The sequence below is a fragment of the Centropristis striata genome, chromosome 6, assembly GCF_030273125.1.
Source record: "Centropristis striata isolate RG_2023a ecotype Rhode Island chromosome 6, C.striata_1.0, whole genome shotgun sequence".
NCBI classification, from domain to species: domain Eukaryota; kingdom Metazoa; phylum Chordata; class Actinopteri; order Perciformes; family Serranidae; genus Centropristis; species Centropristis striata.
In genome coordinates, this window is record NC_081522.1 from 20,479,247 (window position 1) to 20,501,649 (window position 22,403).

Consider the following 22,403-nt stretch of genomic DNA (forward strand, 5'->3'; position numbering starts at 1 on the left):
GCATCTGAGCTAATGTTCCCACTCTCTAAACTGTTTTTCAAAGAGAACATCATCACTGCTGCCTTTCAAAAAATCTCACCTCGTAGTTGGGCAGAGGGAGAGGGACACTGAGCTGTGCTAATTTTCATTTTCTTTTATTTTTCAATGACTGTCTCCTGTGTCTTTTGATGATGTGAGAAATCTTTTAATGTGCTAATAGAAAGTCGTGATTGTTCGGGGCTAGAATGAGATACTGTTCAAATCAATGAACATTTCATAGTGTGTTAATCACTGGGGCGACCCCAGGCTCCACTAATCAGAATGTAGATATAATAAAAGCGCTCCACAGACAAGATGTGGCCCTGAAGTTTTGCACGTTTTGTTTCTATCAAAACAACAGGCCATGCATTAATCATTGAATTATTTTTGGCTTTTTCCTTCAAAGTGGCTGCTGTTGTTCTTATTTTGTTTTACTTGCTGAGCCTTTCAGCGAACAAACAACAGCTCTTATGAGCTGTTGTGTTCTAAGTAAAAAGGCTAAAGAGAGGCTCGGTAATGAGATGGTTTAAGTTTTGTTGCTGTTTTTCACACAAATTATATTTTTAAAACCAGATGGTACCTCCACTGCATCATCATTTGTGAGGTTAAAGTCAGTACCTGGTTGCTCACATTGTTTTATAATTAATACTTCTATTAATAAACAGGTTTGGTTTCTACAGCACAGTTTAAATACTACAGTAGGTGGTAGGAGCCTTAAGGGGATCACAGATCAAATCTAATTAGCCGTACCTAATACATGAGGGAAATGTCTTTATATTTATCCAACTCCTTTAAGTGCTTTTTGCCTTCAGGTTGTGATGAGGGAAAATGTCCTCAGGGGCCCATATACACAAGAACACTACAATGAACGGCACTACAGAGCTCCTGCTCCTGTCATGGTGTTTCCAGAAATGGCTCTTTGCAGCTCTTCCAGGGGAACATGTGGGGTAAGGTTTCCATAAATGTTCACGATAAATGTTCACAGATGAATAGAGACCAGAGCACTAGATGCTTAGTCATCCATTTTAATTGTCCTGTCATTCTTTAATAAACCTGCCTGTTTCAGCCAATTATTTCATTGACTTCTGCTGAACAGTCTATTTTTAAGACATTTTAAACACTCTACTTACTTTGTGGCATAAACTGCCTATTAACTGATGTTGGCTCCAAGTCCTTTAACACTACCTTCCATCATTTCCTGTTTTTATTTTTTCCCCCTCGCTTTTCCTGGAATAATAATAGACAACCTGTAACTTGCAGAACACAAAAGCTACATCATGAGACCTCCATTCCTCCACGTCTTGTCTCTAAAGAGCACAAAAGCAAAGGTGGAATGTTTTAAAGGCTACAACCTTTGCCTTCAGAAGCTACGTCTGCCTCTGTTTGAGTGAGGGGAATGGATTCGGTCAATTATTCATTAAGTAAGCATGAAGCTTTCTAATGTTCGTCGGCTGCTCTCTTCAGTGAGATTTTTTCCTTTAATGCCCTGCAGCTCTCAGTTATCTGTTGCAGAAGAGGGATGATGAGACCGTTTCATATATTTTTATATATATTTATTTTTAATATTCATTACAGCTTCCTTGTTTTTATGATGTGGTGTATGTTGGCGTTTCATCTCAGCGGATAACTGCTGCAACCCTCAAGTAAACTATCCCTCTACGCTTTGGCCTGCCCCCCTTGATTGAATTAGCCTTTGCTACAGCCATCTCCCATGCTGGCAGTCACGGTGGATTTCACCATGTGAGACAACATGATAAAAGACAGGATTTGATTTGCATTCATGAAGCACTTAAGAAGTTCAAAGAGAAGTTACAGAGCAGAAAGAGTCCTCTCGGACTGATATCACAGTTTCACCTTAAATGTTGCATGCGGTCATTTTCCATCAATAGGCTCCCTGTCATATTTTTCTCTGAGGCTATTTTGGTGCACATATTTTGAAATCCCTCCTCGGGTCAGAGATTGTAAAAACACCAGCGAGTGTGGGATGGCTCATGTGTCGTGGTGACACAGCCCACAGCTTGCACCACGTAAAAAATACAGCGATCAACCAATATGAGCTTTGTGCTCCAGCTGCAGGCTGTGATTCAAAATTGTCTGGGGGCTCACCGCCAGTTACCGGTGTTATTGCCTGAAAAGAACAGTTTACTGCAGAGAGTGGATTCGGCTAAAATTGCAGTGATGGATTGTGGTTGCAAATTGATAAGGATCTTTCAGCGGGAGCTTTGATGAGTTTCCAAACTGAATACAGATGTAGCCTCAGTGTGAGCGGAGGACTGGCATCAAGTCGCAGGTCCAGCCTAACATCACTTCCTCAATGCATATGAATATTGATCAACGTACATCCAAAGTAAAAGTTGACATGGCATCGAAGACAATCTCAATGAAGCGCTCAGCTGTGCTCTCTTGCCCATTATTTCCTTATCTTTTTGACAATTCAGAGCCCTCTGGTCCATGTAATATTTAGTCTTCTGACTTGTCAGAGAAGTGAGGGGAATTGGAAGTGTGCAGTCCGTGGGAATTAGCAGCAGCAGGCACCTACAGATTAGGTTTAGTGCTCTGGGAGCTCGGCAGGCTAGCAGAGTGAGAATGGGAAGGAAGAGCAATCAGGGTGACAATGTTAATTTGAACTGAATACAACACTTGCTGCAAAGAGCCATGCAGCTCAGCCTTAAATCATCATGTGTACACTCGAGCCTGACCGATACTGGATTCTCTGGGGCAGATGCCGATAACAGTATTAGGGGGTAAAAAATTCAGATGCCAATATATTATATAATAATGAAACATTACTGTTAAACTCCTCTCTATCTTGAAAGGCAGAATGGGCTAAGTCGTTTGTTAACTTTGCTGTTATATGTCCAAAATGCACGTATTACATACATGTTACATATTTTAATGCCAGCTCTAGGCGACTTTAAGATCATGTCCCCTGTGTTGAATAACATCATAAGGTTGAGATCGCTGAGAGCAGCTTTTTTTTCTCTTTTTCTGTGCTTCTTCCCACCACATTGTTGGAGCACACTCAGCTGAAAAAACTGTGATGACACAGTTTCTAAACTACCCGAGCATCTTTTTCTGCAGTTTTGTTTAGGCAACAATATTACTTCCTATAGTTTATATCGTAAAAAAAAATGCACTTAACTACCAAAACTGAAGTAGTAATGTTGGTGGTGTAAGTTGAATTACTTCAAATACCAATGTTATTTGTTATCAGACTTTTGGATACAAACTCCTGGGTGACAGTTCTGTGTTTGTTTGATCTCTCCCAACCTCGCTAAGCGGACCTTATTGTGCTTTATACATTTTATTGTTTCCACATTTGCTTTCGCACTTCATAAGGTCTCTTCCTCCTTTGTGTCATAAGGCTGCCACTAGAGGGCGCCACTAACTGCAAACGTAATTATGGGTACTAATAAGCTACACATGGGGTCATATTTTGTGAAAGGGCAGTCTCCTGTGAGAGGCGCATATCGGCTGATAAAATCTGCTGGCAGATATATCGGTCAGGCTCTACTGTGCATGGGTTTGAAGCCCAGATCTGAGCAATTAATATTATTTATATGGAAGCATTTTCCCGTTTTTATAGTCTTTGAGCAATAAATGACACGTGATTTGTGGACATGTCCGTGCAGAAATACAGCTCATTGAAGGAGCTGTAAGCTAAAGTTAAGGGGACTTGGGATCATAAGGTTGTGGGTTCAGTTCAGATAGGCAGGGAGACGATGTACCAACAACAATAACTGTAGAAGTGTTCTTGAGCCCTGACTGCTTCGCTGGAGCCAGTATTGGTTTGCAGACAGAGCGTCAAAAGGAGGGATATGTGTGTGTGTGTGTGTGTGTGCTCGACTTTCTCTGGACAGGAAGGATGAGTGATTTTCTCTCTATCAACACTCTTCACGCTCAGAGCGGATTTGTGGCAGACTGTGTCATACAGCTGGGAAGGCTCTTGTTGTGTGTGCTTAGGCTCAGCCAGCTCGGAGAGCTTTGAGGCGGGGACCCTCCTGACCAGCACACAGGGTGGGGTTCACCGTGGAGCTCCGTCCCCGTGCGCCGCCACGCCCCCGCGCTTGGCGCTGTCCGGTGCTCTGGTGCTGAACGCTGGGTACGAATACAGCTAGCCAACTGCCTGCAGCGCTGTGGAGTGCCTGCACGCAGCCGTGCTGCATGGAGCCAAAAGACGGATCTCTCAGGATGAAAAAGCCCTAAGTTGACAGGGTTCTCCTGAAAGGATCATAACGTGGATAACTATGACGGAAATGTTTTTTTAAGTGTTTCTCTTTTCTTTTTCAATGATTTTCTACCAACCTCCCGGAGGTACATAACTTGCCACCAACATGATTTGGGGTGTTTTGTTATGCTGCCTTCTGACGCCGGCTGATGGATATCAAACACAGGAGCGTCTGCCTTTCTTTCACGGACATGTTTTTGAGAACTCCCCGACGGCTTCGAAAGTAAACGGACTGAGCATTCCGGTGAGGCGCATCAACGCGCAAAAATGGTGCCCAGTCTCCGGGATGCACTTCAAACTGTACGGGAACGGCAGCGAAGATTTCCGCGCCTTCGCCCACCACAAGCGGGGAAATATATTGCTAAAAACTTCCAGGGTTTTAGACAGAGAGGCTCGCGCAGAATACCTGCTGAGCGTGGGTCTGTGTTGCCAGACCTGCGTGTCGGAGTCTGTCGTCTTCGAGGTCGCGTCGGTAAAAGTGGACGTTTTGGACACCAACGATCACGAACCGACTTTTCGCAGTGCAGACGCCGTTCACATAACTTTAGATGACACCACCGCTCTCCGTAGTGTGGTTTACAGGCTGCAGGCTGTCGACGAAGACAGTGGCAACAACGCACAGTTGACATACATTTCAATCCCCAAAAATGGCAGTTTCTATGTTGTCCCGAAAACAGGGGAAGTTTTATTGGTTGACTCTATTCTGGGGCTGCCCTCTGAAGTCAAATTCTATGTTTTTGCAAGAGATCACGGATGGCCCCCTCTGACCAGCAAAGGTGTAGTAGTGACCATCGCTCCACAGCGGTGGGCGACGCGTCCTGCTGATTTGGCGGGGTCAGGGGGGAGGGGGGGACGGTCGCCGAGGGCTTTGCTTGACCCTGGCACTGTGGTTTCCCTCAACGTGTCTGAAGATGCCAGCATCGGCTCAGTCATAACGAGCCTGAGTCCCACCAGGTTTCAGTCAGCCGCCTACGAGTTGGTTTACCCGGAGTCAGAGAGCTCCCCGGTCACAGTGGGGCGCGACAGTGGAGATATCACGATAAGCAGGAGGCTGGATAGAGAGACAGAGCCTTCACTGGAGCTCACTGTTAAGATTCAGGACAAACGAGGTGTGTAGAATATTCCCTCCATTAATCCACACTTAAGTTAGGTCATGCACCCCCCCCAACCCCTCCCTTTTTTCCCCAGGAATTATTTGCATTGTGGGGATGATGCCCTATTTTAATGGTGTGCTGCACATTACATGCACATGGTAAAACCGTGCTGCCATCTGGACACATCGCCCTTCATCAGCGGAGCCCCTCAAACAGGCCTGACATATCCATCATATCCATACAAGGCTGTCAGCAACACTGCAGCACACTCATTCCACAGGTGTACCTCATTATCATCTATCAAATACCCAGACACATACCTGAAATATGAGCCCCAACAATGCGACATTTCAGTGCAAGATTATTATTTTTTTTTTTTGCATTTCAGTATTTGTCCAATTTATTGTGATATGCAATACATTTTTAAATTATGAGTGAACATGACAAACTCATTTGTAGCAGACGCATATTTTTTTTCACTTTAAGGGCCGTTGTGAACTGGTTGAAGTATGTCCTTGATTGACAGAGTTTGCAACTGTGAAGTTGTTTTCAGAGCTAATCCTTGCAGAGTGGCAAACCACTGCGACCCTCGCTCCCTCTCATCTACTGGCATTACCCCTCTAATCCTCCTCTCATTCACTCTCTAGTCCTAGGGATTTGAAGTAGCACTGCCACAGTCAGGCAACCTCACAAATTCTTTGAGGAAAGGTGAAACTCATGCGTGTCGGTTGTTCAAGTTTTGTTTTGCTCCTGAAAAAGTTAGACTTCATAAAATTGAGAAAACAAACAAAAAAATAAAAACAAGGAACCAAAATGATTTGCTTTGTAATTGAGCTACACAGTGTGCAGGAAACAGTTTGCGCTGTTTTTACTCCAATTGCTTGCTGCTGTTGCAATGCACAGCATGTTCTAGATTGTAATTGCATGCCTGATTGGGACACGTTCCTGCAATGGGGTGTCTGGAGGTTTTTCAGACAGAGCAAAAATAGTACGAATTCTGAGGGTTTTTTTCTTATTTTTGCACTGGTACGTAAGCTGCTCCAGCCTGTCAGATATTCAGATACGTTCCTCCATTTTACCTCTCTCACCTGCGAAACTCTCCTCTCCTGATCAAAGGCATGGCATGTCCTTTATCCTGTGACTACAGCTTTCCAGACAGAATCCTGACGGGAGTCTGAGAGGACAGGTCTTTCTTCTGCTCGTCTCCTTCCCAATCCCTGCACACATGTCTTTCTGAGTGAAGGAGTCCATTTTAGCATTTTATTTTATTATTTTCACAGATTTAACCTAATCTCCCACGTGAATTTGCTTCTTACCGTTGCATGTGGGTTTGCTTGGGTGTTACAACAAATTCCTGGTCTGTCTCATAGACAAAGGAGTTCCTAGACACGTTGGAGAAAGAGAAAGGAACGAGGGAGATGCTTTGTATGTGTGTCTCTTTGTAGGTGTTTGTTTATATGCAAGCGTGCGACTCCGCGGTCATACCAAAATTGACCCCAGGTGCGATCACAACAGTTTTAATAAGGCCCCATGTGTTGCATTGCCTCAACTTATTTTCCCCATCGTGAACTCTCTGTAGCACAGAGCTGTCCGTGGTGCTGACAGTCACCTGCTGAATGTCAAACAGAAAGCACTGTCAGACAGCAGTCTGCCAGCAGTTCAAAGAATATTCAAGTCAGCAGCATTCAGCGCTAACGGTGACAGTGTTTACTACATTATTCACTGACAAAGGGTGGACAAAATAATAGGCACATGCAGTCTTACACATTCCAGAGCCGCAACATGACAAAACCTTGGCCTCAGAAAACACTAGCAGAGTTTAAATAAGGCTTCTGAGAGACAGGCATTACCTGTGTGAACCTTTGTCACAGTACAGCTTTTTATTGCTGTGTCATTGTAGGGATTGTGTTCAATTGTTGAGTCTTTTTTATGATTTTATTCAAACCGTGGGCTTCTGATCCTTTTTTTCCTATACCACCAAAATTGCTGCTTCCCACAGGTTTATTAATGGCCTGACCAATAGGGGATTTTTGAGACTGATATTTATTATGATTTTAGGAGGGGAAAAAATCACCAAACTGCCGATATGGCATCAAAATAGACCGATTGTGCACGATTTTTGCATCACTGTAGCTATGCAAAGGTACTCAGAAGCTGCTTGCTTAAACATAACTTTGCTTAAGCAATTTTAATAATATTGTGCATTATAACAAATTGTTCATACAGTGTACTATACTGCTGACTACATCAACATCTTTGAAGAAGTAGTCCCACGCCATACTGCTCTTTCTCTTCGCAGCCATCTGTAGGTGATCGAGCAAACATCTTGGTTGTTCAGAGCTCTGCTACACAAACTGGTTAAGATAGTTAAGATATCAACGGTTCTGAATGACCTAAAGCATAATTTTTTACATCATATGTGTTTCCCATGCTCGTACGGATATATCTATGATAGGCCAATATCGGCAAATAACATCAGCTGAACGAATCTTGATCTATTTAGTAGTTTGCATACATTTTACCCAGAAAATGTACAGTTTTTCATCCATTTATAATAAGATTCACAAGCTCATATGCACGAAAATGTGGATGCTTCTCATAGTCATGAATATAATTAAGATAATTTACCATATCTGCTCATATCTGATATAATTAGTCATCGTTGTTATTGCCTTTTTTCTGTAGAAATCGACCGGTTAATGAAACCAGGCAACGTTTCGTCACATATGACGATACGTTGACATTTCTTATTAACCAGTATGGTACTATTCTTTACCATTAGGGGTTTAAAAAATTAAATTCTGAATCCAAAATCTATCTAAATAAGCTTTTAATGTCAATTATTGAAATCAAAAGCAGGGTCAGTGATAGAGTTTGTTCAGTTGGTGACATAAGTTATTGTTATTTATGACGTTTTAACTCAATTATTTAAATGAGTCCATATGGCCAAAAAAAGTCAAATCACTCCTTATTTTAGATTATTTTTTGGGGCATTTTTATTGTATTTGATAGTGACAGAGAGAATGGAAAGGGGGGACAGAAGGCAGAAGACATGCAGCAAAGGGACCTCGGGCCAGATTTGAACCAGGACTCAGCCTTAGTGGTGTGCGGTCTACCAGTGAGCCATCCCTTATCACTTATTTTTTAAAGAAAAACACCAAAATGTTAATGACAGTTGTCAGGGCATAAAACTAATGATCTGTTGATCTTTAAGAATCAAGGCTCAATAGTCTTACAATGATAAAGCCTTCAATGTTGTAAAAGAAAATTCAGTCTAAACAAATCGTGTATTCTGAGAATTCCGACACTGCTCATTACCACTATTGTCATGGAGCCTTAGCTTCTCGCCGATGCATAAACATGTAGCGTATTGATCTTCCGTTAACAGGCTTCAGTGCTCATGGATAACTCAAGGATGCACACGCTCGTCACAGTCTGTGTGGGAATAAGTGTACATGTGGTCATTAACTGGTGAATGTACTGTAGATTTAGTAAATGTGAAGTGAATGTGTTCATTAGCTGGTTAATGTGGGCATGAAATGCTAATCACACTGGTGCGAGGCTTTCTTATGTTAATAACTTTGCAGTGGGTACAGCATTATGATTAGAGCCATCAGAAGAGCGCTTATTTGTGCTGTTCAAATGGAGATGAAAAAGTCTAGTTTGACACTTTGGATATCTCGGATAAATTATCGTGGCGCGCTGCAGATAAGAGGGAGATGGAACAGCAGTACTGGATTACTCTCAGTATGGGGTCTGTCCTCATTGACACACTTACCTGAAAGAAAATGTGCTTACCAAAACCTCCTCCTCCTCCCTCCCATGGCTCTCCGACGTGACTTGTTTGAACACTGAGCGGTCTTTGTAGTTTGTAGTATTAATCAGAAACATTGTTAAAAGGTTTTTATTTGAATAAATGTTGAATAATAAGGTTATAATGGGCTAAGTATGCAAAAATGTTTCACTATGAGGACATAGAGTGTGCTGGCACAGTAGTTTGCATACATTTTACCCAGAAGATGTACTATTTTTCATCCATTTATAAAAAGGCCCATATGCACCAAAATGTGGTTGCTTCTCATAGCCATGAATATAATTAAGATAATTTTGCATATCTGCTCATATCTGATATAATTAGTTATTGTCGTGATTGCCATTTTCTGTAGAAATCGACCGGTTAATGTAATCATGCAACGTATCGTCACATATGACCGCTCAGTGACATTTCTTATAAACCAGTGTGGGACTTTTCTTTACTCTCGCTCATTTCTGAAGTAATATTCACATATTACATATTACCATCACGCCGCTGTGATTCATTACCCCACTTACTTTTTAATTACACCCACAAAGTTAGGAATTACTTTCTCTTTTTGCAAAAACAAAACAAACATTTTGGCTTAATTTATTTTCTTTGAATCATTACTGTGCTCCAAACTTCCTTTAACATAATAAGAAAATTAGGTTGTGTAACTCATCGTTGGAGTGTATGTCTGGGGCATTATTTTCACATAGCTGCACTTATTCCGGGATCACGCTAAGACTTTTTTTTTTTATGGGGGTTGGGATCTAATTAGGACTTCACTGCATGTACAGGATTTCAGGACCCCCTGACAGGCTTTGACACTGTTCCTCTCTCTCTCATGTATCAGATTTAGTATACAGTAGTATCATCTTGTTTGCCTAAGGAGTTTGTTCTTGCTCAGGGCGCCATGAACGCGTTCCTCCTTTCTCCTTGACTAGATCCCCTGCTAATGTTGGAGAAATATTTACCTTCTAAACTATATTCAGTACACCCAAAATCCCCAGAGAAAACAATGAAGTGATATTTTTCTGACATAGCCTCTGTGTATCAAACCAGCAGTATAGGGAGAAAAAAAAGTAAAAGTAATGGAAGTAGGCCATGACTCATGACTCACAGAAACTGGTTATGTGGTGTTGTTTTTGAGGAGAGGGAGTGAGGGACCTCTACAGCTCTTCCTGTAAAGGATTTTCGCTGGCCCACAGAGGACGTCAGTTTAGATTTGTATTGGTGGGGATGTTTTTTTCTCCTTTTTGCTTTTGCTTGTCCTACCCGAACAATCCTTTTTCTTCGCACCTGAGTAGGAATCTGTTAATGGTATTTGACGGTTTAGGAGGAGTATTGAACAAGTGGTGCAGTCCTTTGCGAGTTGGAGTGGGGGATACTGGAGTGGTTTCCCCCTCTCCTTTAGGTATCTGTGGGCAGGGTGGCATTCAGCTCCTGGTAATCACCTCTTCTCAGCCTGTTTTGTTAGGGAACCGTATTCTGCTCCCTCGCTGTCCTCCTCTCTCTTCCTGTCTCATAGTCTGCATCTCGCCTCATGCTGCCTTTAATCCAATTTCCCCTCTTTTTTTCTCCCCCACTATATTTGCATATTCCCCTTGTGATGTGAAATGAATTGAGAAGAGACCCGATCTCATTTTTGTTTGTAATTTGTGACTGTGGGGCTGTTTGTTTAAGTAGAAAACAATTTCACAAAAAGCTGTCAGCATTTATTCAATTTAGTCAAAATGCCTGTGGTGATTCTGCTTTATTATGTGTGTGTGATTGTGAGCATTTGTGTTGTTTCATGTGCATCTTCATGTACATCTGATTATGGAATTGTGTAAATGTGTTTGTGTGTCAGTCTGTGCTATTGTTAAATGTTATGATTGTCCTTTCAGTATCCAGATTCCCCGCAGCAGAGATTCTCAGATTTGTTGCCTGACAACATGCTGTGAAGCTGTAACATGCCTGCAGCATTTGATTTCTGCTCTGTGGTCTCTCCGATATCAAATGGATGTGTCTGAGCAACATCCCCTCAGTCCTCTCTTCTCTATAGTCCTAGCATGTATCTGATGCCATGTAGGAGGGAAGGGGAGTGTGTGTGTGTGCCATCTTTTTTAAAGATGGGATTAAGCACCAAGAACAAGAGCAGGGGGAGCAAGGAAAGTAGCTCTCCTGCACATGCAGAAGGGATATTTAAAGTGGGGACAGGGCAGTACATTCAGGGCCACAGAAAGGTCAGGACAAGCTGTAATGCTGGGGGCATGGTCACAAACCGTGGCTTTTAAGATCGAGAAGGTTAAGTGTGGAAAAGGTGAAAAACTTGTAGAGGAATGAGAAGGACAGGGATGGATGGAGCCGGAAAGAGATGGAAGGAGTGTGTAAATGCATGTCTGTGTGAGATTGTTTTTCCCTGCTTGCCTATAAGCTCTACTGAAGATAAGTAAAGGGCAGCCAGATCAGAGGCAGGGAGTTGTATACTGCTGATGAGAGGTCAGCTTGGTGAAACATAATTGTCAGATGGTTAGAGGGCAGGAGTGAGAAACTATTGGTGTGGTAGGAGGGGAGTGAGGTGTGCATGTACTCTAGCCTGTAGTAGAGTGGATGGTTACAGGGCACAGGGGGGTGGGAAGAAATAAAGTACACTACAGCTGTGAAAAGGGCAATGTGTGCTAGTATTTGTCTGAAGATTGTTGGGGGGCAAATAGAGGGAAAATGAAGAGAAAAAGCATGACCTGCCCTTTAAAATGGCAGGACGAGCGAAAGATAGAGAAATAGAAAGACAGAATATTGTGTTTACTCAACCAATATCTTAATTCAGGATATCTGCCGAATATACAGAACTGATCCGAATTTAAACTTGGAGCTTACCTGGATCCTTTTTTTGCAACTAACAATTATTTTCATTATCGATAATTCTGATGACAACTGCTGATGTTTTTCAATGTCTTGTTTTGTCAGTTCAAAAGCCAAGTTATTCAGTTTATTTGATTGCCATATGAAACAGAAAAGCAGGAAATCAATTTATTTGAGAGGCTGAAAAAGCATTAAAAATGATATGGAATGAATGTTGTGAAATGGTCACTTTTAAACACGTGGTTAACATTGTGTAACAAAACATGTTGCTTGGGTTGACAAAAGATCATGGTTTGGGTTTAAAAAAAGTACATGTATTTGACACATCCATTCACTAGAGGTGGGAAAAAATCGATTAATGTACATATTGCTATTTTTTATGGGGTGATTTTAAAAATTGATTTCTCTCCCCAGAATCAATTATATCACATCATGTCCGTGTCCAGAAATACTTCGGCCCTGCTGTCAGTGTTGCCAACTTAGCAACTTTGTCGCTATATTAGCGACTTTTCAGACCCATCTAGCGACTTTTTAAAAAAAAAGCGACTACTCTTAATGAGCTGCGAGGGCTGCGGGCAGCCCCTGCCTCGTCCAAGAGCACTCACAAGCGGCCCAGTCCTCCTGCAGGAGTCTCTCCCAGCTGCAGTCAGAGCTGGAGGTGATGTTAACCCCTCAGTGTCCAGTCTGCAAATCGCGCATGAGTCCAGCATAATAGAGAAACGTGCCTACCTGTCTGTATCAGTCCAGTCCCCACATCATCTCTCCGTGTACGTCTGCGCCCGCGAGCAGAACTAAATAAACTAAACATTAGCTAAAAATTAAAGTTGTTTTAATCACAAAAAGCTAATATTTCTTCCTTTTGCTAAACATATGCTTTCAAAATAAGAGCACAGTGTGTTAACAGACTCCACCACAGAGAGGCTCTATTTTGGCCAAGTGTTTTATCTTACAGCACTACTTAAGAGAGCACTGAGTAGTCAGAGCACTTAACATATTATTTAAAAACATATTGTTTAATCTATTAATCAATTCATTACATTGATGTCATTATATTAAAACGAGCCCACATTTTTGCTGTATGGACATTTCAGTTCATTTTGTAGCTGTAAACTTTAAAAAAGGCTGTACATGTTATGCACCTCTTTTTGTCTCAGTTGAAATAAAAGTCAGCTGCTGGACTGACTGACACAAACTGATGTGCATTGTTCATGGGAACGGCTTTCATGGTTTATCATCTCTAGAAGTGTTTTGTTTGTTTTTTAAGAAGGAAAAGAAAATGATTGATTATATTGAATCGCACTACTTGTAGAATCATGATACAAATCGAATCGGCACCTTAGAATCGTGATACAATCTAATCGTGGCCAAAGCATATCGTCCAACCCCTACCATCCACCCCAATGTTTAGACTGGTCTCCCCTCAAAAACGACAATTTCAGTCAGGAATACTCTCGTCTTTATTTATTGCAAGATGGTTTGTACAGTTGTACTTGGCGGTGTGGGTTGTGCTCTAGAGAGCTCTCAGCAGTATCTGTGCAGCATGCCACAGATCCTGGCTGAGAGCGCAACATTTAATCCCCCCGGGACAAGCACAACAGAACCTGAACATGCTATATGCAATGGTATTGACACTTGCAGACATTACAAACATTGCAAACAATTTATCCTAGAAACTACTGTTGCGCTGACTAATGCAGGTGGCACATAGGGTGGTGGAGGGAGATTTAACGCACTAGTGTTTCGCAGCAGAGTGATGCGATGCAGGAAGAATCAGAGGCAGAACAGTTTAAATGGACCGACTTGTTGTCTGTGTGTGATTGTGATTGGTTGGGCTTGGCGCAGTTCTCGGGCCAGCTGACAGCCGCATTTGTACAAGCAGCAAAATATGACTCATATCGCTGCCATCTTGCTGACATAGTCGTATTGATTGACGGTGATGTGAACAAACGGACTGTCACCCAGGAGAACGGTGTTCATGTCCCATGTGAAAACAAAAGTAAATTACTTTTTACTTAACTTCCGTTCTTTACGTAACTTCCATGACTTCACGTCACCCTTGTTACTACTAACTGTATTTACGTACATTTATTTACTTTTTTATTTAAGCCTTACCAGGAAGTTTTTTGCCCTAAACCTAGGTCAGTGTTTTTTGTAGCCTAATTTCACAGAAACTGCAGCCTTTTTACAACTGTGACGAGTACATTTATGTATAAAGACGTGCGTGCTATTTTATCACGAGCCGTGAAATCTCAAGTCGTTATGGGTGGTATTGTCAAATGATGTATTTTTTCGTTTAGGTTGGATATCTTGTTGTAATGTCTTCCATATGCAGACTAACTCTTTATACTTCATTACCTAACTTCCTCCTTTGCTCTAATCATAATTACTATGGCCACTAGAGGTCGCCACCTAACAACAAATGTAAATAGTTGTAATAAGCTGTTTGCACAGGCGACCTATACGGATGTTTTTTGGCTGAGGATGGTCTCAATTAAAATGACTTGTTAATAGGAAACGGGAAGATTTGATGACTTGTCCACCACCTTGTACCATTGTTGGATTGTTGCTCCAGAGCAGCGTCAATTCTTCTGACTGACAAGAACCATCATTCCGAGATCTGTCACTTATGTCAGTGTCTGACTTTTGCTGAAACAAACCATAATGTTCTTTTCCTTTGGAGGACACTTTGCAGGGTTTTCTGTGGCACTAAACACTCAATAAATGGCCTGCCATGACTTGATGAATATAACTGATTGCAGAAAAGACAAATTTTATCATGACATTATAATGACAATGACAGAAACCGCATTTGATGTGAATCAGTCACATCCAATCTGCTTGATAAGGTCAGTATCGACCCGCATACCAGATCAAAGCTGCAACACTACCAGAGCAACTCCAGGAGGGAGGAGGATGTTTGTGTGTTTATATGTTGATGTCACAGCAGGATAAGTTGTCAAAAACATAATTATAAAAGCCGAAGATGTGAAAAGGGCGAGTGTGTATATGTGGGCTGTGTCATTCTGTTAACATGAACAATGTATATCTCATTACAGCCGAAAAGTCAGCAGTCGAGTCACACACATTACACAAGTTTGTTGTGTGACGCGTGGTGAGAGATGTGAGCGCTGCATCAGGCACAGCATTGTGAGGACAGTCATGGCGACAGGGAGTTTTTATCTGGCCAAGGGTCTGCATTATTGATGCCCATTACCACAGGCATTGTCAACTCCAGACATTGCACGGAGGCAGGCGCTGTCAGGTAAATGTCTTGCTGACCTCCAACTGCACAGATTCCCAGAATGCCTGTGTGCAACCTGGTGTCTACCTGTGTGATAAATGAGGACGACTTGCAGATTGTAAAAGTAGCTTATCGCCAACTGAGAAGGTTTTTATGAAATCTAATCCATGATCCTCTGACATCAATTTAGGAGAAGGTTTGAGGGTTTGTTTTTTTTGGGGGTTTTTTTTCTGGGGGGGGGGGGGGGGGGGGGGGGGGGGGTTAATTAAATTTTGTGTCTTGTGTTTGCTAAACTTGGAATCATTTGCAATGAACACAGTAACAGTCGATTTCACTGGCCGTCCCCTCCACGCCTGCCATTTTCCCCGGTCCATTTAAAACTGTTGTTTCAGCTCCACCTTTGCATGCTGGATAGCCTCTCTGTGGCTTTCCCCCAAAGAACTGGATTGATTTTTTGCTATTGATTAACCAGGAGCTGTTTTGCTCCCAGTCACAAAACATCACTTTAAACCACAATTTATATGTCGCAGAATAGGCTGTGACAGACTGTTGCTGATGGTTTACAAACTGGCGAAGAGGTAGGTGTGTGATTGAGTCGAAGAGCTGATAGAACTATCCTGAAGCACTCTAATGAATCAGCTTTTCAGACAAGACCGCCAGAATGAGCAAGGGAAAATTGGAGCTAGCGCTGGGATACGTCGTGGGAATTCAGCGCTTGTGCTTATTTATCTATTTGGTCTTGAATTTCTCAACCTTTTGTACCCAAAGGTCCAATTAACTGGGCATAACAATGGTTGCAGCTCCGCTCTCGGTGGCCCAAAGAGGCACTGATAAACACGCAGGACACAGACAACTTTGAAAGCTTTTGTTGGCTGAACTGTGAACAAGGAGATTTTTAATGCAGGAGAAAAAAAAGATCACATGGCTGGCCAAGTTGCCTAGTGAGATGTTTTGACGTGCCATGAACTTTGCTTTGGATGGAAGCGCGCAAATTGCAGAAATTGACGTAATTGTGCAGCACCAATTTGCTCTTTGTGAGTGCAGCTTTTGTTGAGAAGATGAAAATGAGTGCCATGCAAAAAGATATGTTAGAGTGAAGACGGGACTTCTTAGTGTGAGTGGCGATCAGAAAGAATATGTAAAAGCCAACTGGATTGCAGCTCAGATTGTGAAATGTGTTTGAAGATGACGTCCATCTCGTGGTTCAGATATTTAATCTATTCCAGGAAACGGAAACAGTCTACAACTCCATCACTGCTAGAGGACGGCTGATTACTGTAGCAGGTGTTTTTGATGCAGAGAAAATTTTGTATGTGGGAGAGAGCATGGGCTACATGGGCTGTTATATATATTTCAGACTGGGTGTCTGTGAGATATATAGAGAGATATGCAAACCGAGGATCTAAACAGCACAAAGGAGGACATACAAAAGACAGTTTTTGTTCCTGCTTGTTTTGTGATCTCACTTGGACTGCTCATTGTATGCTTTTGTTATGTTGTTCCCATCTCTATTTGGACACTTTGTGTTATGTGAGTTCTAAACTTGGCGCATATGTTTGTGGAGCATGTGTGTGAGAGCTTCTTTCATATTTGTTCCAGCTATCAATTTGTGTCTGTTCTCAGTGGAAACGGTGAACGTGCATGGATTTCTTTTTTTTCCTTTTTCTTTCTTTCATTCTTTCTTTCTATTCCTCTCTCTGCCTCGACAGTGTAGGGCTTAATTCTGTGAACTAATCAGACCATATGGTCTCTACAGTCTTATGATGTGCTGAGAAGGATGGGATAGGGATGCTGCTGCGTCGTTAGCGGTGCCAGCCTCGCAGAGGAAACACACAGACACGCGCCACTGCCACACATTAAGGATCAAGATCTGGAACTGAGTGCACAGAGTTTGCAGCAGCCCACATAAGCCCTTTTACTCAAAATGAAACAAAGAAAAAGATCAAACAGGAGCATGTTTAGACTTTGTGCGCAGTGCATGTCATTTTTCACAAGTTATCGTATCGTAATTACTGCTGCCCTTTCTGCCCCGACACCACAGCTGCTATTTAATCAAGTCATTTCAATAATGAATTGTTTGAATGTGCGTTAACTTGGTTTTGATGGATATCTCTGACTGAGAAATGGCTGCGTCTGTCAAACTCTAAAATTGAGGATCGCTCCCTAAATGTTTGGTTAGCCCCCATGAATAATCATGCGCTCAAAGTAACAAATAAATCACTCAGCCTGTCTTAATATTTGGATTGAGTGCCAGATCACCATATATTTACAGTAAATCCTACTGATGGAGCATTACTTTAAAAAATATATTAATATGAGATCATGTTCATGCAGTGTGATTGTGTGAACATTATCACAGATTTGGGGCATTAAAGTTGATTAATATCTGCCTTTGCTACATATGTTAGACATAATCATAGATTTCCGTTATTAACATGGCTCTGATAGTAGATATTGTAATATACCGTGATGAGGTGGGGGAGTTTAACACTTAGTTTCTCTCGTGCACAGTGGGTGATAAACATTGATCTTGTTTAATCTTGCTGGCCTGCTGCTAATGACGGGAGATGATGGTCCACACAGGACAGACTGCTCACTGGATTAGATATCTAAATGAGGACTTTATCCTCATCCTCTCTTTCTCTTCCCCCATTACCAATAAGCCTGACCGCAGTCACATGCTGAGTTACAGTTTAATGCATGTGACTAGTACAGTGTGTCGCCTGTTTTGTGCAAATGTGTGCGTATGTGCAATGCAGACAATCCATGGAAATATATTTTGTGTGTGTGTGTGTGTGTGTCATAGTGCATTTATGCAAGTCTGCAGCATTACATTGTGTCAGAGTCTGCTGCTCCATACTAATCTGCTGTACTTCCACAGAAATACATTTGCAATAATAAAACACATTATTTTTACCTTTGCACAATAACAGACAGTGATAGGGAGTTCCCAGAATGCATCCCTCTCTGGTGTGCTAAACAAACACAAACCCAGGTTCTGGTTTCAGTGATAGATTAATGCTGTCTCGCCCATACACTGTGGCTTGTTTTCCCATTAAACCTGCCCAGATCCCTCTGTTGCTTCTGCCTGGCCGTGGTCTAGCTGTGCCTATGTGTTTGTTGGCACCTCCGACCGTGCATGGACTGCGTGTGTGTGTTTGTGTTTCTTTGCCTATATATGTGCTTCTATGGAAAGATATCGAAAGGGCTCCGAGGACAACCCCCATCAATCACCAACTCAGAAGGAAATGGAAAGAGGGATGGAGGAGGGAAAGAGAGATGGAGGTTGCCACAGGAAGGAGCATTTGGTGAAAAGGAGAGGGGGAGACGGAGGAAAAAGTGGAGGAAGGGATGGAGCAGTCCGGGCTGGCTCTGATTGAGCTGGGTAGTGTAGTTTATATCCTTTAGAGATAAGGCAGGGGAGCACTGCTCAGCAGCTTCCTCCCCCTGTAGCTTGAACTGAGCGTGATAATAAGAAAGCGTGAATGGGGCAAATTGAATTAATGCCGCGGCACACCATAAAAGCCCTAACTATAATGCATTTTAAAATCCTATAATGAGCAGAGAGCTAAAATAATTTCACACTCCAGTGAAGGAGATGGCCCTCTAACAGATTTTGGGCCTGGCTGACACTGCCAGGGCTTTTGTCATTTAATGTGACTCTAGGTGCTATGTCGAAATGATACTTACTCTTACTTCCTGGGGTACAGTAGCGTGGGGCAAAGTTAGCGAACAAACCCGGTCAAATTCCCGCAACACATGCAGAGCTTAATCAGTGCGAGGGAGCGGCTGCTTGCCTGCTGATGTCTCGCTTGGGTCAGCTTTACAGTCTCGGGGTAAAACAGAGTTGCAGGGAGGGCACATCTGCCATGAAAGTACTCCCTCATTACTCTCCATTAACAGCCCATTCAGTGATGGGGACAGCGGTAGGAGTTGGACCCTATCCCGCTTGTGTCTGCACACACACGCACGCACACATAGGAAAGGCACAGATGTGTGCTTTCGTATGTACACACACCAAGGAACACACACAGTATTTTTCACTGTTTCCCAACCTCACATGCTCTCAGCTCTCCCATCCTCATCATTAGAGTCGTACCGCCATAAAGCTGAAATTACCTCTCCATCATCAAACCAGGGAGAGGGAGAGAGATAGCTCTCTGACACACACTAACACTAACAGACGGGTACTGATAGAGACTAATGACAAAATGAAAGCCCCTGGTATGAACAGTGCACTTTTCTGGCTGGAATGGAGGAGAGCAACACGGTATCAATCGCTATTTCCTCCTCTCTTCTTCTCTCCTCTCCGTTTTCTTCTCGACCTTCACAATCATCAAACCTAACCCTGCTCTCACCATTCCTTAAGGAAATAAAGCTTTTTTCTTCAGTAGTTAAAGTTTTTTTTTTTCTGGGGTTGGGCTGGGTTGCCTGGTACTCCTTTCACTTCACACTTAACCCCAGGCAAGTGTGAGCGAAGGGGTGCAAAGGAGCATCACACTCACCTGCATCCCAACGGAAACAGACACAAACAACACGCGTGCACACCTCCTGTTACACATCACAAACATACACAGAAACATTTACACTAATCCGTACATGCATGGAAAATTTCTACACACATGAAAGCCCACAAACACACATGGATGCACAAAACAAGACGGAATTCGATAAAACGTCAATACACTAACATCACCAAGCAGTACATCACACACACATGGATGCACACACATGGTATGTGCAGGTTGGAAAACATAATGTACACACCTCATGCTCTTTGCTCCAGGCAGGGAAAAGAATGTCCAAAAAGATGTGCAGAGCACGGCGGAGAAAGGCCAAACAATAATTTATATCTGTATACCTCATTCTGAGCGATTGCACTGGAATATTTCATCTTGCAGTGTCATTTATATTAACTTCCCCTGCCACCTTTCCAAGTGACTGGTCTCTGCTGTGAACTGTGCGACAGGATGTGCATATGTGCCATTGCACATCCATGTCATTTGTAGTGTAGTGAGTTGGTGGAAGGAAGGGTGGGTGAGTGCACTGTACTGTACGTACGCCTGAGTGCATATTATTTCTACACTAAGTGTCTGTTTGGATAGCAGCGACATTGTTCCATCAGAATAGAGAGCATACTTCACAGCCAGATCTAATTATGTATGATATCACAGATAGTTGAGAAGATACAATACTTGACTACTAATGTAGTGCTTATGCAAATGTGACCTAATACCTATGTACTGTTATTTCTCCCCAGTTTCATTTAAGAAGCAAGGCGCACACTGTCAATCACCTGTACGAACTTAAATTGAGTTTAAAACGCTCCATTTGTTTATTTACCTTTACCTGTCCATCAAAAGCTCACAGGAAACAAAGCTGCATGGCATTTATAGAACTTTTGTTGCCTTCAAATCAATTTTTTTTAGCCTCAAGATCTTTTTTCTTGCAAAATAAATGGCCTGTCTTCAGCTGCTGTTAGGGAGCTTTAAACTCCCAATCTACAGCCATCTTACAGAATAAGTACAGTTAAAAAAGCTGTTTTGTTTCGACTGTTTCAAAGTCTAGATAAGAGATAAAAGACGTTCATGCATTTTCAATCAGGGTCTCGAAACTTTGAAGCCATTTGCCTTAAGAAATGTACACAGCGACATTGTGTCTTCTTTAAAGACACAACTGAAAACCTAATTATCTTGCATTCAACAGTCAACCTGTTACTGCCCTCATTATGCCGTAGGACTATATTGATTTGTTGGGAGCACTGGGTCCTGTTGGCTTTGATGGCGTATTTAGCATTTGCTGAAATGGTGAGTGGACTATTAAGCCTGTTTTTATGTGTGTTGGTGTGACTCGTCTGCTTTGTTGGTCTTGATGGGGAAAGTGTAGGCTGTGCTGTTGGTCTTGCTGATGCTTTGTCAACAGTTGTTTTGTCCAACTTGACACAGTTAAATGAACACTGCGACAGTTGGGGGGAATTAGTATGCATTGCTGCCTAGAGGCAGAGGCAGATAAGAATATCAATATCAACATGATCGCCGTTCATCTAGTGCAGATATGCTGAAGGTCAGAGATGTGTTTAGTACGACATAATCTTTGTGCAAAGGCTGTGGAAAACACAAGCGGCAATCTCTGGGTCTGAAAAGACAATTCGGTAGTGCCAGAAACCTGCATTTTTACTTTTGATCAGCAGGGGGCGACTCCACTTGTTCCAAGATGAAAGCTGATTTTATGTACAGTGCTTAACACATTCATTAGAACACCGGTTTGTGCCACAGCTGTCCTAAATTAACAGCATTAGTAATTACCCAAAACATTTTTTATGTTTCTGTAATGGTTAATACATCAGAATGTAGAAGCTCTTTAACTGAAATTATACTTTTAATGCTTCAACATAATTATTCTTGTTACCCACGGATTTTGAAATGTACTGTTTAACAAAAATAGTAATAATAGTAATATTTCTTGAGTAAGATGTCAAATTATAGTTATTTGCTTGCATTCCTGGACAGAAAAATTCGTTTCTAGTGGTCGAGTGTAAATGCTTGGTTAATTTCCAACTTCTCAGAGAAGCCCAGTGAGCTCAAATTTGGGTATAAAATGGTGAATTCAGGTTGTTATTTGCCAAATAAAAAGCAATAACAGTTTAGTTTCAAACAAGCTTTTGAAAACTTTTCTTGTTTTTATGACAGGTGGTCTAAAAAGTTTGTTAGGCACTGTAATCTATGAGAAAATGACCGTACTTCTCATAAAATGTATTACCTCAGAGAACATTTTCCTCATGTGTGTAGTTAAGGCCTCAACCACTAGTTTCAAGTCCTCGTCAATACAGGATGCTGGTTTTTGTGTAAATTATGGTCCTATTTAGAGTGAAATAGATAAAACAGAGTATTTTTTTAGGGCAGGGCTTCCTTTGTTTTTATGCCTACTACTTATTTAGTAGTGTGTTTTCCTCTCTGAACTTTGACTCTTTCATAATGTGTTTTCAGTTTGTCAGGTTAATTGTAACATTTTGGTTGCCTGGAAATGTCAGTAGCATCACAGGGGCATCTCGTGGCTATACATATGCTAACAGTCAATGGAAGAACATGAGCCTGGCTATTGAAACATTTACCTACTGTGGAATATTACGATAGGGCAATATACCTTCTATTATCCTTAGTTTCTTTTGTTCAGACAAGG

The 22,403-nt window shown here is 42.0% G+C and overlaps 1 protein-coding gene across 1 annotated transcript in view; it reads left to right on the forward strand.

The window, feature by feature from the left end:
* The first annotated feature begins 4,152 nt into the window (after positions 1-4,152).
* Positions 4,153-22,403, forward strand: part of LOC131973600 (neural-cadherin-like) — a 110,335-nt gene continuing 92,084 nt past the window's right edge. Inside the window, exon 1 of the mRNA XM_059335639.1 lies at positions 4,153-5,355. Coding sequence (XP_059191622.1) covers positions 4,353-5,355 — 1,003 coding nt within the window. The 5' untranslated portion in view covers positions 4,153-4,352. The remainder of the gene's footprint in view (positions 5,356-22,403) is intronic.